General features: G+C 57.4%; 2 protein-coding genes and 1 long non-coding RNA gene across 3 annotated transcripts; 2 read left to right on the top strand and 1 right to left on the bottom strand.

Annotated features, from left to right (window-relative positions):
* Nucleotides 1–155: 155 nt before the first annotated feature.
* ZNF628 (zinc finger protein 628) lies at nt 156–7,841 on the bottom strand. The gene is made up of 2 exons (XM_045379356.2): nt 7,655–7,841; nt 156–3,462 (listed from the first exon to the last, which is right to left on the bottom strand). Exon 2 carries the CDS (start codon nt 3,455–3,457, stop codon nt 272–274), a length of 3,186 nt encoding a protein of 1,061 aa, XP_045235291.2. The 5' UTR covers nt 3,458–3,462; nt 7,655–7,841; the 3' UTR covers nt 156–271.
* Nucleotides 7,842–13,042: 5,201 nt separating this feature from the next.
* LOC141409167 (uncharacterized) lies at nt 13,043–14,130 on the top strand. The gene is made up of 2 exons (XR_012428107.1): nt 13,043–13,189; nt 13,956–14,130. It is a non-coding gene; the product is annotated as an uncharacterized lncRNA (long non-coding RNA).
* Nucleotides 14,131–20,031: 5,901 nt separating this feature from the next.
* Nucleotides 20,032–22,476, top strand: C19H19orf85 (chromosome 19 C19orf85 homolog). Its single transcript, XM_045379681.2, has 2 exons — nt 20,032–21,088; nt 21,500–22,476. Exons 1-2 carry the CDS (start codon nt 20,916–20,918, stop codon nt 21,990–21,992), a joined length of 666 nt encoding a protein of 221 aa, XP_045235616.2. The 5' UTR covers nt 20,032–20,915; the 3' UTR covers nt 21,993–22,476.
* Nucleotides 22,477–22,657: the final 181 nt, after the last annotated feature.

Genomic DNA, 22,657 nt, shown 5'->3' with positions numbered 1-22,657 from the left:
TCTTTTGGTTTCAGGACAGGGGAACTGAGCCCCACGTAGTGGCTGGCCCCAGGACGCTGACCCAGGACGCACGAGTTAAGACTCCACGCTCCCAGGCGGGGGCTAGGACCATGACTTTCCCCCTCCGCTCCCCTCAGGAAAACAGAACACAGGCGGGGAGACTCGGGTCTTTATTAGGCAAGGCCAGCCTGCAGCACCCCGCCCCGCCCCGCCCCGGCTGGCAGTGAGTCGGGGTCTCTGTGTGGGGCGGGAGGGGAATCACTGGCTCTCCTCAAAACGTGTGCACCAGCTGGACTGCGGGTAGAGTCTGGACAATCTGGATGGAGGGCAGGCCCTGCGGGGTCATAACACCAGGCCCAGCTCCTGCGGGGACCACTTGTACCATCTGGGAGGCTGGAGCCGCGGGAAGCCCCGCGGGGCCCGAGGCTGGGCCTGAGGGCGGTGGGGCCAGGAGCTGCAGCGTGGCGGCGCCTCCTCCAGTGCTGCTGCTGTCCAGCAACTCAGTGGCTGGGGCGCTGCGGATGATGAGGAGTTTCTGTCCGGGTGGGCCGGTGGCAGGCGGCTCGGTCAGCCCAGGGGAAAGGGTTTCTACCTCCTGTACGCAGAGCTGGGTCTGCTCGCCATCGGCCCCGCTCAGCACTAGCACGCTCTGCAAGCCCTCGTCCGTCTGGAGTGTCTCAAAGAGGACATCCTGGACCACACCGGTGCTGGCCTCACCATCCCCCGCCTCCCCGGGGCCGGGGCCCGTGAGCAACTCCTCAGCTGCTCCGCTCTGAACAACCAGCAGGTTGGGCGCCTCAGTAGCCACAGCTCCCCCACTGGAATTGGAAAGCTGGCCGGCCACAGGCTGGAGCTGGACCGTGGTCACCTCCTGTGCTGGCTGGAGCTGGACCGTGGTTACTTCCTGTGCTGGCTGAAGCTGGACCGTGGTCACCTCCTGTGCTGGCTGGAGCTGGACCGTGGTTACTTCTGGGGCTGGCCGGAGGGACTGGAGCTGCACCCCACTCACTTCCTGTGGCCCTGCCTCCCCACCCCCCACATTCTGCAGAACGATGAGGCTCTGCGCTGCCCCGCTGGCCCCTGCGCTGGCCGCTCCCTGCACCCCTAGACCCCCAGGGCCTGGCAGCCAGACCACTCCCGCCCCCTGGCTGGCTTTCCCCACTGCCCGCGGGCCCTGCCTTGCACGGCCGCTCCCAGCCCCAGCACTGGAGGAGGGCAGCAGGATGAGCTTGGGAGGTGCAGGAGGGGGCGGAGGTGTAGGGGGTTGCACGCTGCTAGGGATCAGCTGGAGGCCCTGGGCAGTTTGCACCAGGAGGAACGTCTGAGAGTTGGGCGCTGCTGGCCCCAAGCTCGGGGCCTGGGCCGTGCCCCCCGCCACCTCGAGGGAGAGCGTGGCCTGGAGGTGGGGCAGGACATGGACATCTTGGGTGGCTGGCGGGGCCCGGGCGGCAGCCAGTGGAGCAGGGGGCTGGGAGCCGGCGGCGGGGGCTGTGGTGCTGGGAGCCGTGTTGGCCGGGGCGTGCGTCCTCAGGTGCCGCTGCAGGTAGGCGGCCATAACGAAGCCGCGACCGCAGATGGGGCAGGTGAAGGGGCGCTCGGCTGAGTGCGTGCGCTGGTGCAGCAGCAGGTTGGAGGAGTGGGTGAAGGTCTTGGGGCAGAGCGGACAGCGGAAGGGCCGCTCGCCCGTGTGCACACGCTGGTGCTGCCGCAGGTTGGAGGTCTGCGCGAAGCTCTTGCCGCAGACACCGCAGGCGTGGGGCCTTTCACCAGTGTGCACGTGGCGGTGGCGACGCAGGCACGACGTGTTGCGGAAGGCCTTGCCACACTCCCCGCAGGCGTAGGGCCGCTCGCCCGAGTGCAGCCGCAGGTGGTACTGGTAGTGGGACGACCATTTGAAGGTGAGGCCACACTGGCCGCAGGTGAAGGCCCGCAGGCCCGTGTGCACACGCTGGTGGATAGCCAGCAGGGAGGAGCGCTTGAAGGCCTTGCCGCACTCGCCGCACTGGTAGGGCCGCTCGCCCGTGTGGTCCCGCAGGTGGTAGCGCAGCCCGGAGGAGCCCTTGAAGGCCTTGCCGCACTCGGCACATTTGTAGGGCCGCTCCGCAGATGCGGGGGCGGACGGAGGTGGTGGCGGGGCGGAGGCGGCAGGCGCCAGCGGTTCCTGGGGACAGGTCACCTCGGCGGCCTCAGCCTGCGGAGGCGGGCGCCCGGCCGCCGCCTCTTCCACGTGGCACTGCTGATGAGCCAGGAGGCTGGCCAGCTGCGGGAAGGAGCCGTCGCAGCTGCCGCAGCGGAACGCTTGCCCGCCGGCAGTCCCGTGGCTGTGCTGGTGGCGGGAGAGCCCGGCCACCGTCCGGAAGGACTTGCCGCAGGGCAGACAGGCAAAGCCAGGGGCGGGGGCGGCGGCGGGAGGAGGGGGCTGCGGCAGAGGGGACGGTGGCTGGTCGGCCTTGGGCGCCTCGGCGGGTGCGTCCTGGGGCTGGGGCGCCGCCTCCGGCCCGGGGCACGGCTGGTGCTCCAGGAGCAGCTCCTCGCTGCTGAATCCCTGCTCGCAGCCATCGCAGCGGTACACCAGCTCCACCGTGGTCTCCGCCGCCGCCAAAAAGAGCTCGGGCACCACGGGCGGGGGCGGGGGCGGCGGGGCGGGGGGCGCGGGCGGGCTGTGGGGCTGGAGGTGCCGCTGCAGGTAGGCGTCGCACACGAAGACCTTGCCGCCACCACCGCTGGGCTCCCGGGGCTGGGGGGGCGGGCCCGCGGGGGCGGCACCCGGGGCGGGGGCAGGGGCGGCGCCGTGGGTGCGCTGGTGCAGCAGCAGGTTGGAGGAGTGGGTGAAGGTCTTGGGGCAGAGCGGGCAGCGGAAGGGCCGCTCGCCCGTGTGCACGCGCTGGTGCTGCCGCAGGTTGGTGCTCTGCGTGAAGCTCTTCCCGCAGACGCCACAGGTGTAGGGCCGCTCGCCAGTGTGCACATGGCGGTGGCGCCGCAGGCTGGACGAGTTCTTGAAGGCCTTGGGGCAGTCCGGGCACGGGTAGGGGCGCTCGCCTGTGTGCTGTCTTAGGTGGTACTGGTAGTGGGACGACCACTTGAAGGCCAGGCCGCACTGGCCGCAGATGAAGGCCCGCAGGCCGGTGTGCACGCTGCGGTGGATCTGCAGCAGGGAGGAGCGCTTGAAGGCCTTGGGGCAGTCGGGGCACTGGTAGGGCCGCTCGCCTGTGTGGCCTCGCTGGTGGTAGAGCAGGGCCGAGGAGCCCTTGAAGGCCTTGGGGCAGTCTGGACACTTGTAGGGCCGCTCGCCTGTGTGCGTGCGCTGGTGGTGCAGAAGCCGGGACGACCACCGGAATGACTTGCCACACTCCCCACACTCGTACTGGGCCGCCGGGGCAGGGGCTGCAGGGCCTGGCTTCTCCCCAGCCCCCTCCGCAGTAGAGGCCGGGGCCATGTCCGCGTGGGAGCCAACCATCACACCTGGGGGAGGGATTCCGGGTCAGGGGCTCACCCCCGCACTGGGTCATCTCAACGCCAAACCCACACACTACCTCCCCGGGTCACCCACTTTGCAGGGGACCTTCCTTAGGATTAGGGTCTCCAGTGGTCCCAGTTTGCTTGGAACATGAGCAGGTGCCAGCGATGCTGGACTTTCAGTGCTGAAATGGAAACTCCCCAGCAAACTGGTGGTCACCCTCCTTAGGAGGCTGGCCAGGTCTGAGAAGGCGGGGCCCCGCCTTCAAGAGAGCAAGCGCTGCCTTTAGGAGTCTGCTCACTCCCTCTACAGACAGGTAGGGTCCCTGAAGACCACACACAGAGGGGCTCTCCGGGCTCTGCTCCTTGCTGCTCTCCCTCTAAGACTTTATCCTCCGCCTGGGCCTCAACACTCCTCCCACTGCCATACCCTAAACCTCTTCCTGCTAACTAAATCCTCCTCATGGGGCCAGACACGGTGGCTTACGCCTGTAATCAATCCTAGCACTTTGAGAGGCCAAGGCAGGCAGATCACCTGAGATCAGGAATTTGAGACCAGCCTGGCCAATGTGGTGAAACCCTGTCTCTACTAAAAATACAAAAATGAGCCCAGCGTGGTGGCGGGCGCCTGTAATCCCAGCTACTCAGGAGACTGAGGCAGGAGAATTGCTTGAATACAGGAGGTGGAGGTTGCAGTGTGAGCTGAGATCATGCCATTGCACTCCAGCCTGGGCAACAGAGAGAGATTCCGTCTCAAAAAAAAAAAAGTGTCCTCATGGTCTGAGCCTGGAACAACCTACTTCCCACCACCACAAAGCCTTCTAGGTCACTCCCGCTTGGTGCTTCAACTCCCCAAATCCTTAGACTGTAGCCCATCCCCATCTACCACCCAGCCCGCCCTGCCTCCTCCAGCCAGCCCACATCCTCACTCCCGCCTGACCCTGCACAAATGCTGCAGGTGGCCATGACAGGCACCCCCTTGCCTGGCCTTGCCTGGCCTGGCCTCAGTCTCACTTTGCCTTCATGCCCATGAAATCTGCAGCCCCCTCACCATCACCCTCCCTGGCTCACACTACATGTCTCTGGTCCATGCACTCGCAGGTGTGCTGCTTTCTCCTGAAACCTCCAGCCCCTCCTCTCCCCTCCTGTTCTTGGCAGGCAACCCTGTCCTTGATCATGCCTCTGTGAAAATAAAGGTTCTCACATTCTGACCACGATACCAGTGGTTCTCAACTGGGACAAATTGTGCCTCTGACCCAGGGGACATCTGGCAGTGCCTGGAGGCATTCTGGGTTATCTGTTAACTAGAGAGGAAAGTGCTCCTGGCATCTGGTGGGAGGAGGCCAGGGATGCTGCTCAACACCCTACAATTCACAGGACGGCCCCGCAGCCGAGAACAATCCCAGCCACGATGTCAACAGTGCGAGGTCCAGAAACCCTGCGTGGTCCTTTCCCACAGGCCTGACCCGGTGCCCATGGACCCTGCCTTCCCACCCACATCCTCCACTTTTCCTCCTCTCCTGGACCATTCCCATGTGCAGAACCAACAATCTATGTCTCCCATCTTTAAAAACCAAAAATCTCTTCACTCCACTTCCCTGTCCAGCTGCGAACTCATTTCTCCATTCCTTCATAGCAGAGCAACTCCAGTGTCAACCCGCTCTTTCCCCGCTCAAACCCCTTCAGTCCCACACTGGTGCCCCCACTCCACCACGGCCTCGGTGGTGCATGGCCCGCAGTGGCTCACCTGTCGCTGGGTCCGTGGCCCGCCTCCCCTTGGCCTCCAGGATACCTCGCTCCCTCGCTGTCCTCCTTCACCTGTCACCCCCTCTCAGTCCCCAGCCTGGTTCCTTCTCACCTCCCTGACCTCTCGATATGGGAGCACCCGGGGCTCGGGCACCCCTTGGTCCTCTTCTCTCTGTCCTCTCTCCCTGGGAGCCCCCACCCACTCTCAGGACTCCACCATCTACGAACAATGACTCCAGGTCTCCAGCGCTGTGAGACCTACCCTCTGAATACCACACCACCTGCTAGACTGTGCCATCTGAACGCCTCATAGACACCTCAAACTTAACGTGCCCAAAATCTATAGTCTTTTGCTCCTCGCCCCCAACTTCTACTCCATCCATAGCTTCTCCATCTCTGAAAACGGCAGCGGTCTTCTTCCTCAGGCCAGAGGCTCCTCGCCTCCTCTCGACCACCTCTGTCAGCAGATTCCCCTTCCAGCCGGAACATATCCGGGATCTGGCCGCTTCTCACAGGCCTCCACCTTGAGCTGAGGCACTACTGTCTCTCTCCCAGGCAGCTGCAGCAGCCTCCCCACGGATCTCCGTGTTTCCACCCGTGCCCTGCCCACCCTTCTGTTCCCAATACAGCAGCTGAAGTGAACCAGTCAACAGGGAGGGCTGGGCATTGCATTCCTGTGCTCAGAAATCTGCCACAGCTCTGGTCTTCGAGCCTGCTGACTTCCTGCAGGCTGCGGCCTGTCCCCTCCCTGACTTGTCCTCCTGCTGTCCTCACCGGCCCCCTACCCCTGGTCACTCTGGTCACCCAGGATGGCCAGGCAGACCTGCTCCCACTTCAGGGCACCTGCCTAGAACCGCCCCTTCCTTTCCACCTGTGCCCACTGCTCTCTTTCGCCTCCGAGTCTTCGCTGAAATCCACTCTGTGAGAGCTTCCCTGACAGCCTTATTGAAATCTACAATCCCTTCCAACTCCCCATTCCCTTTTCCTGCCTTATTTTTCCCCCACAGCGATGATCACCTTTTAATGTACTGTACAGCCAGGGATTCTCAGCCTCAGAATGGTCTGTGGGGCCAGACCTGTCCTGTGCACTGCAGGGTGTTTAGCAGCATCCCTGGCCCCTGGCCTTGACCCACTGGACGCCTGACATTGGCCTATGAAGCCTTCCCCTACACTGTCCACAAAGCTCACTCCTGCACTTCCAAGTCTTAGCCGCAATGTCGCCCGAGGGGAGCACCGCTGCCCCCAGATGAGAACCGCTGCCCCCAGATGAGAACCGCTACTATATGACCAGTGTGTTCTCTGTTTTATTCTGTCTCACCATGCTAGAATGTCAACGCTGTGAAAATAGGGGCTTCTGTCTGGTTCACTGTTGTATGCCATCCCAGTGCCTACAATAATGTCTGGCAGAGTGTGTGCTCAGTAAACAAGTTTTAAATGAATGAAGCCTGGGCATCCCCTTCGGACAAGCTATAAGAACTTCTTGGTTTTTTGTTTTGTTTTGTTTTTTGAGACAGGGTCTCACTCTGTCACCGAGGCTGGAGTGCAGTGGCGTGATCTCGGCTCACTGCAACCTCCGCCTCCCGGGTTCAAGCGATTCTCCTGCCTCAGCCTCCCGAGTAGCTGGGATGACAGGTGCGTGCCACCAGGCCCGGCTAATTTTTGCATTTTTACTAGAGACGGGGTTTCACCATGTTGCCCGGGCTGGTCTTGAACTCCTGGTCTCAAGTGATCCGCCCGCCTCGGCCTCCCAAAGTGCTGGCACTACAGGCGTGAGCCACCGCGCCTAGCCAAGAACTTCCTTTTTAAAAGATAAGCGTACCCTTTAATATGTAAGCAGGTTAGATCGCGCCATTGCACTCCAGCCTGGGCAACAGAGACTCCGTCTCCAAAAAAAGAAAAAAAGGAAAAAAAGAACCTTCTGATCCTAAGAAGCTGCACGTGCCTTTGAGAAGGCCGAGCATCTCCTTAAACGCGATATCCGTGCCCTGAAACAGCGGGGTCCCATTTAGCAAGAAGAGAGCATCCCCTTTAAAAGGCCGCGCCACACCCTTTCAGCAGGCTGGACTTCCCCTTTAAGGGGATGCTGCCACTGCAGACCCATCTCCACCTTTGTTGAGCTAAACTGGGGATCGTTTTGAAGCAACCAGGACTCAGGAGTTTTTGCTTCAACGTTTGGGAAACGGCCACTGGCTTTTAATGAGATAACCGCCTTTTAAGGGAAAAAGTTTGTTTTAAGTCAGAAAGCTTCTGTAAAAATGCAAAGCCTGACCCGCCCTCTCAATGCAGCCCCTTGCCCTTTAAGAGGGCGGAGCCGGCCCAGCGGGCAAAAGTCGGCGGTGAAATAGCGACCTCCCCTTTAAGGTACCCCTTCCGGCTTCACGCTCCCCCCTCCCACCCCCAACGTCTCCGCCCTCCGGTCCCTCCCCCCACCCCCGCCCCTCCGGTCTCTCACCTGCGGCCCCAATCGGGGGAACGAGGGTGGCAGCCCCAGGACCTTCTCGCGGGGGTCGACGGGAAGGTGGGGCCCCGGCAGCGGCGGTGCAGCTGTGGGGGCCGGGGAGGGGGGGCGGGGGCGCACTCCCTCCCAACGGCCCCCGGCGCGAGGCACCCAACCTTTATCGGCGGCCTCTCGCGCACACAAACCCCGACGTCTCCGTCGGCGCGTCACGACGCACGTACGCCGAGTTCCCGCCCCCGGACCCTCCCATTGGCTGCCCGAGTCCTCGACGAGGTCGGGCGCAGGCGGTGCGCGGCATCCTGGGAGTTGTAGTTCTCGCAGTTGTGGTCCCCGACTCCAGCTGTCAGGTCTTGGGGGCCGAGGCCCCGGTGAGCCCAAGGCGGGGGACGGCCAGCGGGGGACGGCCAGCTCGAGACGCGCGGTCGCAAGTTCACCTTTATTAGTCCCGATTCCCTCTCATCTGCAGAAAAATCCTTCCATGCACCACGGTTGTACAAAACTCCCTCCCATGAAGCGGGCCCCGCCCCCAGGGTGTAATCGCTCCTGCGGGAAACCGAGGCCTGGAGCGCTTTCCGTCCCTCAGTAGAGCCACGTGCTCAGGATTTTCGGGCGTGTGCTTCGTGCACGCTCATCCAGACGCTGCAGAACCTGGTTCCTGCTGGGCAAAGGTCCGTTCAGGGAGCCTGGAATCCAGAGACTCCTTACGGGGTTTTCGTGGGAGACCGAGCTGCTCCAGAACCCTTTTCCACGCCCCACCCCCGCCCAACCCAGCGTTCCAGCCACGTTGGCTTTTCTGAGGGTCATGCAACGCAGTTTCTCAGCCAGAGCACTAGTGCCATTTGGGATGGACTCTGCCGTGGGGACTGTCCTATGCACTGTAGGGTGGTGAGCAGTATCCCGGGCCTCCACCCACTAGATGCGGGTAGCATCCCCCAGCCCCGCTCCACACACCCCTTAGGAGAGCTCAGAATATCTCCAGATGGAGATCTTCGCGGTGGCTCACACCTGTAATCCCAGCACTTTGGGAGGCTGAGGCAGGCAGATCACTTGAGGTCAAGAGTTCGAGACCAGCCTGGCCAACATAGTGAAACCCTGACTCTACTAAAAGTACAAAAATTAGCCGGGCACGGTGGCAGGTGCCTGTAATCCCAGCTACTCAGGAGGCTGAGGCAAGAGAATCACTTAAACCCAGGAGTTGGAGGTTGCAGTGAGCCAAGATCATGCCACTGCACTCCAGCCTGAGTGACAGAGTGAGACTCCGTGTCAAAAAAAAAACAAACAACAAAAAAGAATATCTCCAGACATTGCCAAATGTTCACTAGTTGAGAGCCACTGCTCAAAGGCAGTCCCCTCGGCCTGAAGGCCATTCTGTATGCTGTTTCTCAGACCAGAAGGCCCTTCTGCCCTTAACCCATCCCTGCCCAGCAAGATTGTGGGGAAAAGAAAGAGATTAGCCTGTTACTGTGTCTATATAGAAAGAAGTAGACATAAGAGACTCCATTTTGTTCTGTATTTGAGATGCTGTTAATCTGTGACCCTACCCCCAACCTTGTCCTTGCAAGAGACATGTGCTGTGGTGACTCAAGGTTTAAAGGATTTTGGGCTGTGCAGGATGTGTCTTTGTTAAACAAGTGCCTGAAGCAGCTTGCTGGTTAAAAGTCATCACCATTCTCTTAATTTCAACTACCCAGGGACACGTACATGGCCAAAGGTCGCAGGGACCTCTGCCTAGGAAAGCTAGGTATTGTCCAAGGTTTCTCCCCATGTGATAGGCTGAAACAATGCTGCTAAAAGGTTTATGGAGATGTTTGCATATGCATCTCAAGGCACAGCATTTTCCTTTAAACTTATTCATGTCACAGAGATCTTTGTTCATATGTCTTACTGCTGATTTCCTCCCTACAATGATCCTATTGTCCTGCCACTCCCTTATCTTTAAGATGGTAAAGATAATTATCTTTTTTTTTTTTTGAGATGGAGTCTCGCTCTGTCGCCCAGGCTGGAGTGCAGTGGCGCGATCTCGGCTCACTGCAAGCTCCGCCTCCCGGGTTCACGCCATTCTCCTGCCTCAGCCTCCCGAGTAGCTGGGACTACAGGCGCCCACAACCGCGCCCGGCTAATTAAGATAATTATCAATAAATACTAAGGGAACTCAGAGACCGGTGCCGGCGTGGGTCCTCTGTAAGCTGAGCTCCGGTCCCCTGGGCCCACTTTTTCTTTCTCTATACTTTGTCTCTGTGTCTCATTTCTTTTCTCAAGTCTCTCGTTCCACCTAACGAGAAACGCCCACAGGTGTGGAGGGGCAGGCCACCCCTTCAAAGATCCCACTGGAAAGCCTCCTGTGCTAGGTGGTGTCCCTCTTACATGCTCAGCGACATTTATCTATGTCCCATGACAGCGGGGACCTTTCATGTCTTCGCTGCCCACGTATTCCAAACCAGCATGGGCCCTGATGGAGAAGCAGACGGTACTTGTTTGTTGAATGAGTGGATTTTTCCAGCCTCCCACACCGTTTCCCAAGTCCACAAGCAGGCTGGAACTCAGGGCTGATCTGCGCTGATGTGGCCCCACCCCTACCTTACAGGGTCTTGGTGGTGATATCTCCGTGCATTCGTGCGTGTAAAACCCCCTGGCATCCAGCTCAGCCCAAACATTCCTTTCACGTCAGCATTAACCACACAAAGCGGCTGCCATGCGGGGTGGGGACACAGATGGGAATGCGCTGCCCAGCTGGCTGCCAGGCCAGGAAAGCCCAGAGGTGCGGATCCCACCTCCATCCCCCTTGCCTCAGGCCATCTGGGTCTCTGCAATAGTGAAAGGGGTCCTCAGCTCAGCCCCCCTCACTTACCTGCCCACCCAGAGGCATTACAAAAGGGATGGGACACCCAGCCTGGGCAGTATAGCAAGACCTCATCTCTACAAAAAATTAGAGGCTGGGCACGGTGGCTCACGCCTGTAATCCCAGCACTTTGGGAGGCCGAGGCGGGCGGATCACAAGGTCAGGAGATGGAGACCATCCTGGCTAACATGGTGAAACCCCGTCTCTACTAAAAATACAAAAAATTAGCTGGGCGTGGTGGCGGGCACCTGTAGTCCCAGCTACTCGGGAGGCTGAGGCAGGAGAATGGCGTGAACCTGGGAGGTGGAGCTTGCAGTGAGCCGAGATCGCGCCACTGCACTCCAGCCTGGGCGACAGAGCGAGACTCCGTCTAAAAAACAAACAAACAAAAAGAAAAATTAGCTTCATATGGTAGTACATGCCTTTAGTCCCAGCTACTCAGAGGATCGCTTGAGCCTGGGAGGTTAAGGCTGCAGTGAACTGAGATTGCACCACTGCACTCCAGCCTGGGCAATAGAGCAAGACCCTCTCTCAAAAAAAAAAAAAAAAAAAAAAGAGAGAGAGAGATGGGCATGGCTAAGACTGGCGCTTACTCTCCATACCATTCTCCACTTTGCAGCCAGAAGGTGAACAAAGGTTTTGAAGTCAATGGCCTCGGGCAACCTGCTGTCCCTGAAAAGGCGGTGTGGATTCAACTGGTTTGTTTTCAGAACAGCCTAGCAGCCCCTTGGAGACAGTGACGGGACTCAGGCCAGCCTTGTGTCCAGCACTTTCCAGGCCAAGGAGGAGTCTCAGACGGGGAGGTGGGGTTTTCCCCCAACCCCCCGGATCCTCTGTGTAGCCCTTCAAGGGATGTCATCAGGTCCCTCATGCTGACAAGTAAACAGAATCAGCTGGGTGCAGTGGCTCATGCCTGTAATCCCAGGCCTTTGGGAGACCGAGGCAGGCGGATCACAGGGTCAGGAGTTCGAGACCAGCCTGGCCAGCATGGTGAAACCCCCTCTGTACTAAAAATACAAAAATCAGCTGGGCATGGTGGCACGTGCCTGTAGTCCCAGCTACTCAGGAGGCTGAGGCAGGAGAATTGCTTGAACCCGGGAGGCGGAGGTTTGCAGTGAGCCAAGATTGTGCCACTGTACTCCAGCCTGGGTAACAGAGCGAGACTCCGTCTCGAACAAACAAACAAAAACAGAATCAAATAGCCGAAGACACGGATAAGATCATACAGAATCCTCAGCTGCAGCTGTTCCAGGCCCAGCAGCGCTCCCACCCACAGTCCAGACCGGGGCTCCACCCCAGGCCCTGTCCTGGGAGCTGGGGTCATAGGAATGTGGAGGGGAAAAGCCAGTAAAAAAACTCACCGTCTCAGTGAGCTCACAGAACCTCCCAGGGCATGCAGTGGGAATCAAGAAGACAGACTACCCACTGCGCAGTGCCGTGGAGAAAAGCCAAGCAGGAGATACAGCTTCAGGGCAGTGAGGGGACCTCCAGAGCCTCCAATGCACGACCAAGCAGATGCCCAGATGTGCACCCCTGCACCCCTGCAGGCCCCAGATGTTTCTGTTTCTAGCCAACAACACCAGGTGTTTTGGGGGCACGGTTTTCCCCACCCCAACTAGATCAGGCTCCTTGCCCAGCCTCACACTCTGAGCCCTGCCGCCTGCCAGCCAGGTAAACCATTCAGCCTTTCCAGGTACCCACCCTTTCCTGGGGACTGGGCTGTCACTCCTGCCCAGAGGCCCTGCACTTGGGAGATTCTTCTCCATCCACCCCGATCCCAGGAGGATCAGCCTAAGGCTTTAGAAGGAACCTGCCACTCCCCTTCCCTCCCTCTGTAGAAAGTGGGGTCAGGGGCTAGAGAAGGTATCTGGAGTAATGACTGGATTCCCAGGGCCAGAGACTAAAAATAAAACATCCTTTTTCAAACAAGTCGAGTAAGGAACCAGAGATGCATTTTAGACCAAAGGCAGAGGGGATGGGCAAAGAGAGTCACTGGTTGTCAGCCATCCCCAGGGACAAGGGACCCAGGGGGCAGGCCCATGCCTCCCACAGGCTTAGGATGCTCCCTTCTTTTTTTTTTTTGGAAACGGAGTCCCACTCTATTGCTCAGGCTGGAGTACAATGGCACAATCTTGGCTCACTGCAACCTCGACCTCCCAGGTTCAAATGATTCTCCTGCCTCAGCCTCCTGAGTAGCTCAGATTACAGGCATTTGCCACCATACCCAGCTAATTTGGCTGGTCTTAAACTCCTGACCTCAGGTGATCCACCTGCCTCGGCCTCCCAAAGTGTTCGGATTACAGGCACGAGCCACGGTGCTCCTCCCTTCTGACATCTCTTAAGGCCCCTATGGCAGCCCCAGCAGGCCCCGAGCTAATGGGCCTCTCCACTTAGAAGGGGTGCGATCCCCATTTCACAGCGGGGTAAGGCAAGGCCCTCTGAAGTCTCATGGCCAAGCCACAGAACCAGGAAGTAATTCCTGCAACCCAGAAGTGGTTGGACCAGGAATGTGCCCAACCCCAGAGTCCACCCACTTCCAAGGCCTATTGAGCAGGTCTCACATGCACGGTCAGGCACTCATGGAGGCTGCCCAGGACATGGGAGCCAGGGGAGACTCCACATGCAGCCTGGGGGAAGCCAGGGCAGACTCGCTGGAGGAAGCAACAATACACAGGGTTCCATCTGCACAGGTAAAACATTCCTCTAAGTGCAAAAACAGAGACAGATACATGCTAAATTTCCTCCCTAAGAGTGGCTGCCACCTTCTACGATGACCCCCAGGGACCCGTGCCCTTATGTGAGTGCCTTTGCATTATGTGGATGTGATGGTTATGTGATATGGTGAAGGCAAGGGGGGTCTTAGCAGATGCGGTCAAAGATCCTGAGGCCAGGCACAGTGGCTCATGTCTGTAATCCCAGCACTTTGGGAGGCCGAGGCGAGTGGATGACCCGAGGTCAGGAGTTCGAGACCAGCTTGGCCAACATGGTGAAACTCTGTCTCTACTAAAAATACAAAAAATTAGCAGGTCGTGGTGGCGGGCACCTGTAATCCCAGCTACTCGGGAGGCTGAGGCAGGAGAATCGCTTGAACCCAGGAGGCGAAGGTTGCAGTGAGCCGAGATCGCGCCACTACACTCCAGCCTGGGTGACAGAGCGAGACTCCATCTCAAAAATATATATATATATGAAATATATATAAATATATAAAATATATATTATAAAATATATATTATATAAATATATAAAATATATAAATATATAAAATATATATTATATATTAATATAATATATTATTATATGTTATATATTATATATTTATATTATATATTATATTAATATATATATTTTTATATATTTATATTATATATATAAAAAAAGCTGGGCCTAGAGGTCAGAGATGGGAAACGCAGAGATTCTTCTGCTGGCCCTGAACCCAGGACTCCATGCATTCTTCAGAGGCACTGAAATGAATGCTGCTGTGTCAACTTGGGAGCGGACCCCAACCTCAGATGAGACCCCAGCCCTGGCCCACTCCAGGATTGCAGCAACCCTGACCAGGGGACCAAGATAAACCATGGTGCCTAGATTCCTGGCCACGGAACTCTGAGATAATGAATGTATGTTGTTTAAAGCCATTGCATCAGTGGCTAGTTCTTACACAGTATAGATAGCGAATACACTCGTTATATATACGAATCTGCTAGGACCCCCATAACAAAGTTCCACACTGAGTGCTCCCAACAACAGAAACTTATTTTCTCCCGGTTCTGGATACGGAAGTCTGCAGTCAAGGTGTCTGGAGGGTTGCTTTACCCCGAGGCCTCTCTCCTTGGCTTGCAGACGCTGTCTTCCTTGTGGGGCCTCGATGGTGGCCCCTCGGTGCGTGTCTGTGTCCTAATCTCTTCTGTAATTGACGCCATCAGATTTCGTTAGGGCAGACCCTGATGACCTTGTTTAACTTCATTGCTTCCTTCCACCCTCTCTCTCTCCCTTCCTTCCTTCTTTATCGAAACAGAGTTTCACTCTTGTTGCCCAGGCTGGAGTGCTATGGCGTGATCTCGGCTCACCGAAACCTCCATCTCCCAGGTATAGGCGATTCTCCTGCCGCAGCCTCCGGAGTAGCTGGGATTACAGGCGTGTGCCACCACGCCTGGCTAATTTTGTATTTTTAGTAGAGACGGGGTTTCTCCATGTTGGTCAGGCTGGTCTCGAACTCTTGACCTCAGGTGATCCTCCACCCGCCTCGGCCTCCCAAAGCGCTGGGATGACAAGCGTGAGCCATTGCACCCAGGTTAATTGCTTGTTTAAAGACTTTATCCTAATATTGTCCCACTCTGGAGCATGGGGGTCACAACCGCAACACTGGAATCTGGGGAGACACAGGCAGCCACGGCCAGCCTTCTCTCAGAAGAAGAGTTGTGAACCAAACACGACAGGGTTGGCCCCTCTGCTTCTGGGTTGGGAACACCAGGGTGATGATACATTGTGACTCTGCTATCTGTACATTTTAACAATAAATTTTAAGGGGGGCTGGAGGCAGTGGCTCACGCCTGTAATCCCAGCACTTTGGGACGCCAAGGCGGGTGGATCGCCTGAGGTCAGGAGTTCGAGACCAGCCTGTCCAACATGGCGAAACCCCGTCTCTACTAAAAAATACAAAAATTAGCCGGGCGTGGTGGTGGGCGCCTATAATTCCAGCTACTTGGGAGGCTGAGGCAGGAGAAACTCTTGAACCCAGGAGGCAGAAGTTGCAGTGAGCCGAGACTGCACCATGCACTCCAGCCTAGGTGACAGAGAGAGACTCTGTCTCAAACAATAATAATAATAAAATAAATTAAGGGAAACAAGGTCCCACAATAACTGGATAAGAGGGAGCAGATAGGCCGGGCGCGGTGGCTCAAGCCTGTAATCCCAGCACTTTGGGAGGCCGAGACGGGTGGATCACGAGGTCAGGAGATCGAGACTATCCTGGCTAACACGGTGAAACCCCATCTCTACTAAAAAATACAAAAAACTAGCCGGGCGAGGTGGCGGGCGCCTGTAGTCCCAGCTACTCGGGAGGCTGAGGCAGGAGAATGGCGTGAACCCGGGAGGCGGAGCCTGCAGTGAGCTGAGATCCGGCCACTGCACTCCAGCCTGGGCGACAGAGAGAGACTCCGTCTCAAAAAAAAAAAAAAAAAAAAAAAAAAAAAAGGGAGCAGATAGCAGATGGGTGGATGGGGACAGGGAAGGACACACCGTGTGTTGTCCCTGGCTTCCTGGCCTGGCCCTGACACCCCCATCCAGATTGTAGGGGGATTAGGGGGTGGGGTCTCCACATTCCAGCTGTAGCAAGGCCTGCAAAGGAGGCTGGGGGCAGGGTCTACCCCTGCCCCAAACCCTCTATGGTTCTCCATCACGCTTACCCTCATGGCCCAACCTGCCTGGCTCACCTCCTCCATTGCTGGGCAAAGCAAGGTGCTCCACAAATGTTTGTTGAATGACTAAATCCACCCCCAACACACACAGCATTTCAAGGGCTGGGATAGGGAAGAGGAGCCTGTAAGTGTAGGTCCTCAACAAACACCCCATGAAGCCCGCTTCTCACCGTGGTTGATGGTTCTCAACGACAGGAGACAGGAGAGGGCCCCAAGTTCTGGGGCCGCACCCCTTGAGCCGGGCCGCCCAGCACCGGCCAGGCGGGCGCCCCCTAGTGGACAGTCCCGAGGCCGCAGCCTGCAGGCGGCCCCCCTGTGCATTCCCGGCCGGCCTGAAAAGGACAGAGCTGGCCGGCGGAGGTTGCTCTTGGCCCCCGGGCTGTGGAATGCAAATTTTGAAATAAGAGCTACCAGATGTGAATACGTACGATAAAGTGTGTATCAAGGTAGCAAAAGTCATGCCCCAGCCACGTGACGGGACCAGGCTGAGCCCCTTCCCGGCCCTCAGGGCCAATCCTTCCCTTCCCATCCTCCAGAGACCCAGGGGCCCTCTCCCTTCGGCCTCTTGCCAAGGGACCCTGGATCCTCCCCTCTGTGCCTGAGACCTGGAGCGGAACAGGACAGGAAACCTTCAGGCCACCCCCAACACCACAGGCGTGAACCAGACTGTCGGACCTCTTGAGGCAGGAGAATAGCAGAGGAATTCGGGGAGGCAAAGGGGACCCTTGGACGTAGGTTAGCTTAAGCAGTAGCAGAAGCAAAACGTGTCAGATGGCAGAAGCAGGACATGCGAAATAAGGGAGGAAGCAGTGAGGTGGAACATGCAGGATAAGGAAAATAAGCCAGAAGGACCCGCAGTAGCAGTTTGGTCACGAAAAATAAAGCTGAAGATGAGTGATTTGGTGAGAAGAGATAAAGTGAGATTAGGCAAGGATGAGCAACTAACCTACAAGGGATAAAGTGAGGTTAAGCAAGAGATGAAAAACATATAAAAGGCCATGAAATGTATGGCCAGGCGCAGTGGCTCATGCCTGTAATCCCGGCACTTTGGGTGGCCGAGGCAGGCGGATCATTTGAGATCAGGAGTTCGGATCATTTGAGATCAGGAGTTCAAGACCAGCCTGGCCAACATGGTGAAACTCCGTCTCTACTAAAAAACACACAAAAGTTAGACAGGCATGGTGGTGCATGCCTGTGATCCCAGCTACTCTAGAGGCTGAAGCAGGAGAATCACTTGAATCCGGGAGACGGAGGCTGCAGTGAGACAAGATCATACCACTGCACTCCAGCCTGGGCAACAGAGCAAGACTCCATCTCAAAAATAAAAAACAGGACCGCGCGGTGGCTCAGGCCTGTAATCCCAGCACTTTGGGAGGCCGAGACGGGTGGATCACGAGGTCAGGAGATCGAGACCATCCTGGCTGACACGGTGAAACTCCGTCTCTACTAAAAATACAAAAATTAGCCAGGCGCGGTGGCGGGCGCCTGTAGTCCCAGCTACTCAGGAAGCTGAGGCAGGAGAATGGCATGAACCCAGGAGGCGGAGCTTGCAGTGAGCCGAGATTGCGCCACTGCACTCCAGCCTGGGCTACAGAGAGAGACTCCATCTCAAAAATAAATAAATAAATAAATAAATAAAAATTAAAAAAATAAAATAAAAATAAATAAATTTATTTATTTTTTATTTTTTTATTTTTTTGAGACGGAGTCTCGCTTTGTCGCCCAGGCTGGAGTGCAGTGGCCGGATCTCAGCTCACTGCAAGCTCCGCCTCCCGGGTTTACACCATTCTCCTGCCTCAGCCTCCCGAGTAGCTGGGACTACAGGCGCCCACCACCTCGCCCAGCTAGTTTTTTGTATTTTTTAGTAGAGACGGGGTTTCACCATATTAGCCAGGATGGTCTCGATCTCCTGACCTCGTGATCCGCCCGTCTCGGCCTCCCAAAGTGCTGGGATTACAGGCTTGAGCCACCGCGCCCGGCCAAAATAAATAAATTTTTAAAAAGAGTCCTTTAAAAAAAAAAAGGCCATGAAATGTAACAAACCAGGGCTGATCTCATCTCGGAGAGCTCAGTTTGCTCTCCCCTCTGAGAGAGGAATACTGTGCTTCATAAGCGTTTGCTCCTTTCCTTTGCTGTCTGTGCACGTCTCATCCAATCCTTTGTTTTGGACACCAGGAGACGGGAACTGCACGGTACCACCCCGAAACAATCTGACACAGACACACACACGCACACACACAGACGACCTGCCCTAGGGAAGACAGAGAGACAGAAACAGAGAAGCTGAGAGACGGGCAGTGAAGAGCATTCAGAGCCTAAAACGTAAACACTGAGAGAAACTCCAGAGATGGTGAAAGAGACAGAGACAGGGAGAGGAACCAGAACACAAATGGGGGAGATGAAGTCAGAGAGACAATACAGAGGAGAGAGGCTGGGCGCCGTGGCTCTCGCCTGTGATCCCAGCACTTTGGGAGGTCAAGGCAGGAGAATCGCTTGAACCCAGAAGTTTGAGACCAGCCTGGGCAACATAGTGAGACCCCATCTCTACAAAAGAAAAAAAATCAGCCAAGCATGGTGGCAGGTGCCTGTAGTCCCAGCTTCTCAGGAAGCTGAGGTGGAAGGATCTCTTTAGCCCAAGAGGTCAAGGCTGCAGTGAGCCAGGATCACACCACTACAGTGCATCCTGGGTGGCAGAGCCAGATTCTGTCTCTAAAAATAGATATATACAAACATACACACATACATAGATGATAGATCCATAGATAGGTAGGTGATAGATAGTTGATAGTGGAAAGAATTGTAGACAACTCAGGGATGGACAGAAAGCCACGAGGAACAGAAGAGGAAAGAGCAAGAGCAGGGGAGATGGAGAGATAGCAATGGGGCTAGTGCGAGTCACAGACAGCTGGCAGGCAGAGGGACGAAGGGGCAGAGTACAAGAGGCTGTCTAGGAGGCTGCAGACCCTTGGAGACACCCAAGAGAAACAGGGGAGGCCCATGATGTCCCCGACACAGACACCAGCCACACCAGGCCCAGCAGCCCCACCTGTGCAGTGGTTCAGCACAGTGGCAGTGTCAAGCACGGCAGAGGTGGCAGTCAACGTGTGTGTGTCGTGGCTGGTGAGGGCACTGGGTGTCTGGCTGTCCTACTGCAGCTGGTCTCACCATGCTCTGCTGACAGGAAACTGGACCTCTGGCAACATCACTGGCTGCACTCAGCCTCAGCTCCCAATATGTCCCCACCTGCTTGCTGGCCCCCATCCTAGGCCTGGTAGGACCTCAGCTGCTGACCTTGCCCATAGTACTGCTGGCCAGTGAGCGGGCCTGGCAAAAAACTCATGACATCAGGCTCAAATCCCTGCTTCAGGCAGGAGAATCAGCGCGTGCGGTTCTAGGTACTAAGCCGTGGTCATTTCTTTTTTTTTTTTTTTTTTTTTTTTGAGACGGAGTCTCGCTCTGTCGCCCAGGCTGGAGTGCAGTGGCGCGATCTCGGCTCACTGCAAGCTCCGCCTCCTGGGTTTTACGCCATTCTCCTGCCTCAGCCTCCTGAGTAGCTGGGACTACAGGCGCCCGCCACCGCGCCCGGCTAATTTTTTGTATTTTTAGTAGAGACGGGGTTTCACCGTGGTCTCGATCTCCTGACCTTGTGATCCGCCCGCCTCGGCCTCCCAAAGTGCTGGGATTACAGGCGTGAGCCACCGCGCCCGGCCATTTCTTTTCTTTTTTTTTTTTTTTTTTTTGAGACAAGAGTCTCGCTCTGTCACCCAGGCTGGAGTGCAGTGGCCGGATCTCAGCTCACTGCAAGCTCCGCCTCCCGGGTTCACGCCATTCTCCTGCCTCAAGCTCCCGAGTAGCTGGGACTACAGGCGCCCGCCACCTCGCCCGGCTATTTTTTTTTTTTTTTGTATTTTTTAGTAGAGACGGGGTTTCACCGTGTTAGCCAGGATGGTCTCGATCTCCTGACCTCGTGATCCACCCGTCTCAGCCTCCCAAAGTGCTGGGATTACAGGCTTGAGCCACCGCGTCCGGCCTACCGTGGTCATTTCTTACACCAACTTCGGGAAACACCCTGGCTTCCCAGCGCACACCCCCGAGGGTGGGTTCTGAGCAGAGACTGAGGCTGTCACACCTGGCACTCCCCCACCCAACCTGAGACCCAGGGTCCCCGCTCCAGCCAACACCCTTCCAGAAACAAGGGGGGCCGGCCCATCCTCTGCCTCCCACAGACACCAGGGGTCCCAGTCCCTCCACAACACACCCTGGGGGAGACCGTGCCCTGTTCTCTCGTCCCCTCCCGTCCTGCCTCACCCCTCTCCTCTCCTCTCCTCCCTCACTCTGCTGCTCAGGATTCTATGAGCCCCAGGATTTGGGGGGCAACCCCCCAGGAGCCAACCCCTCCTGCAGTCTGGAGACCTCGGCCCGCAGCAGCCCCTTTGGGAGCCTCGGTTTCCCCTCCTAAGGCCCTGGGCTGAGCAGAGGGAGGGAGGCACAGGTGTGTCTGGGGGTGAGTGGGCAGATGCAGCCCAGCTCCCCTCCCTCCCAGCCCCCTCCCCACGGCTCCAATTAAGGGTCCTCCACGCTCAATCGCTGCATTTGACTCACTGGCGGCCTCACCTCCCGAACCACGCCTTTGTTCCCTTAATTGGCCATCTCCAGGCACTATTCTCTGTCCCCCGCTGGCGTGCGCTGGTCCCATATCCTAGGTCCAACTATGCGCTAATTGGGTACTTACAGGGCCCCAGAAAGCCCCTCCCCTCCCTGTTCCTTGCCTTCCTATATCAGCCCCCACCTGCCAGTCCCTCGGACTTCAGGTCGGGCTCCTGGGAGGTGGGGGCAGGGTTAGGGTGCACTGGGAAGGCCTTGGCCCAATCACCAGCCCTGCCTCCTCCCCAGCCCGGGGTACCTGGGCCTCCAGAGTCCCCTGCCCCACCCTGCTCACAGATTTGGGGGGTACTTTGGTCAGCAGTATTGTGGGGAGTTACTTCAGACCACCCCGGCCATGCATCCCGGGGTCCCCGAAGGCCCTGGGGTCTCCGAGCCCGGCCCCCGGGAGCTGTGTGCCTTCGTGAGCGGGGCAGCTGCCCACATGCTGCGGGCCCTGCAGCCCCGGCGCACCCGACCCCCCAAGAGGCGGCCCAACCACAGAAGGTTTCTGCACAACCAGATCTGCAGGTGAGGGGCTGTGGGGAAGGTGGGAATGGGAGGGGGAGGAGGGGGACGAGCAACCAGCACCCTTGGCTTGGGGAGACCAGGCACAAAGAGGAGCAGCCCCCAGGGCTGGATGCCAGCAGCAGTCAACATGCATTTATTGAGTGCCTACTGTGTGCCAGGCCAGTTACCAAAGCAGATAAAGTTCCTTGCTGTCGTGGAGGTTGTGTTTTCACGGGGGTGGCAGGCGGTCAGGACTCACCAAAATAAATAACTAGCATGGTGTGATGCAACCACATGGGTGAACCTTGGAAACATGATGCTGGCCGGGGGTGGTGGCTCAAGCCTGCAATCCCAGCACCTTGAAAAGCTGAGGCAGGAGGATCACTTGAGTTCAGGCGTTAGAGACCAGCCTGCTCACATCTGTCTTTACAGGCAGTTCACCAAGATTGAGGCCGCCACCCAGCGCCTGGCCCTCTCCATCCTGTCACAGGAGGCACCTCCCCAGAGACCCTCGCTCCAAAAGCCACCCCCGCCGCCTCCATCCCCCTTCCTGGGAGTGGCCTGTGCTGTGGCCCCCACTGAGGCTCCCCATGCCAGCGCCAGCCTGAGTCTCACTGCCCTGGACACCTCTACCCTCGACCTCTTTGACAACATTGTGCCCACCCCAGAGTGTACCTCAGTGCCACGGGACCCCTCCTCTGGTCCCACTCCCCTGCCAGTGCTGGGTCTGTCCTATCTCGACCTGGGCCAGCCGGACCTGAAGCAGGTCCCACGTTTCTGTGGCCCCCTGCCCCTTCCCCAGCATGCCCTGGGGGAAGAGGCTGATCTCGAGGCTCCCGACTGGGGTTGGGTGGACTGGTGGGAGGTGCCTCGTGCCTGGGATTCTCAGGGGATCCCTGAAGGTTGGGGGACCAGCTCCCCATAAGGCCAATCACAACCCAGTTCAGAACCCAGGACAAGCCAGAGGCCCCTCCATGACAGCTCTCCAGCCCTCTCCAGGAGCCCCCAACCTGTCCACTCCCTACCTGGCAGCCCCTGGTAAAATAAACCAACCCAGACCACCTCCTCAGACCACTGCCTCAGGGGTCTCCTCCTGGGCCCAAGGGCCCCCCTCCACCTCTTCTGGAGGCCCCATTCTTGCTTTCTCGCCTTTCCCCTTCCTTCTTCCTTGCCCCATCTTGGCATCCACCCCTCGCTCTCAGCCGGACTTACCTCTGCCTAATGTCTGCTTTCCTCTCATTTATTCCCAAAGACGTATGGAGCGCCTGCTATGGACCAGGCCCAGGTCTAGGACTTGAGGATTCAGCAGTGAATGAGGCAGATGGGATCCCTGCCTCAGGGAGCTCCCCGTTCTGTGTGCATGTGTGTGTTTTGGCGGGGAACTGACAATAAAAGAGTATATCCATGCATTTTTCAAAAAGCAAGATTCATTTCCAATTCAGATTGGAGTTAGTGCTGAAAAGAAAATAAAACACAAGGCCGGGTGCAGCGGCTCACACCTGTAATCCCAGCACTTTGGGAGGCTAAGGCAGGCGGATCCCTTGAGCCCAGGAGTTCAAGACCAGCCTGGGCAACAGAGTGAGACCTCCG

This window comes from Macaca fascicularis, chromosome 19, assembly GCF_037993035.2.
Source record: "Macaca fascicularis isolate 582-1 chromosome 19, T2T-MFA8v1.1".
NCBI classification, from domain to species: domain Eukaryota; kingdom Metazoa; phylum Chordata; class Mammalia; order Primates; family Cercopithecidae; genus Macaca; species Macaca fascicularis.
This window is presented reverse-complemented; position numbering and strand designations above follow the sequence as displayed.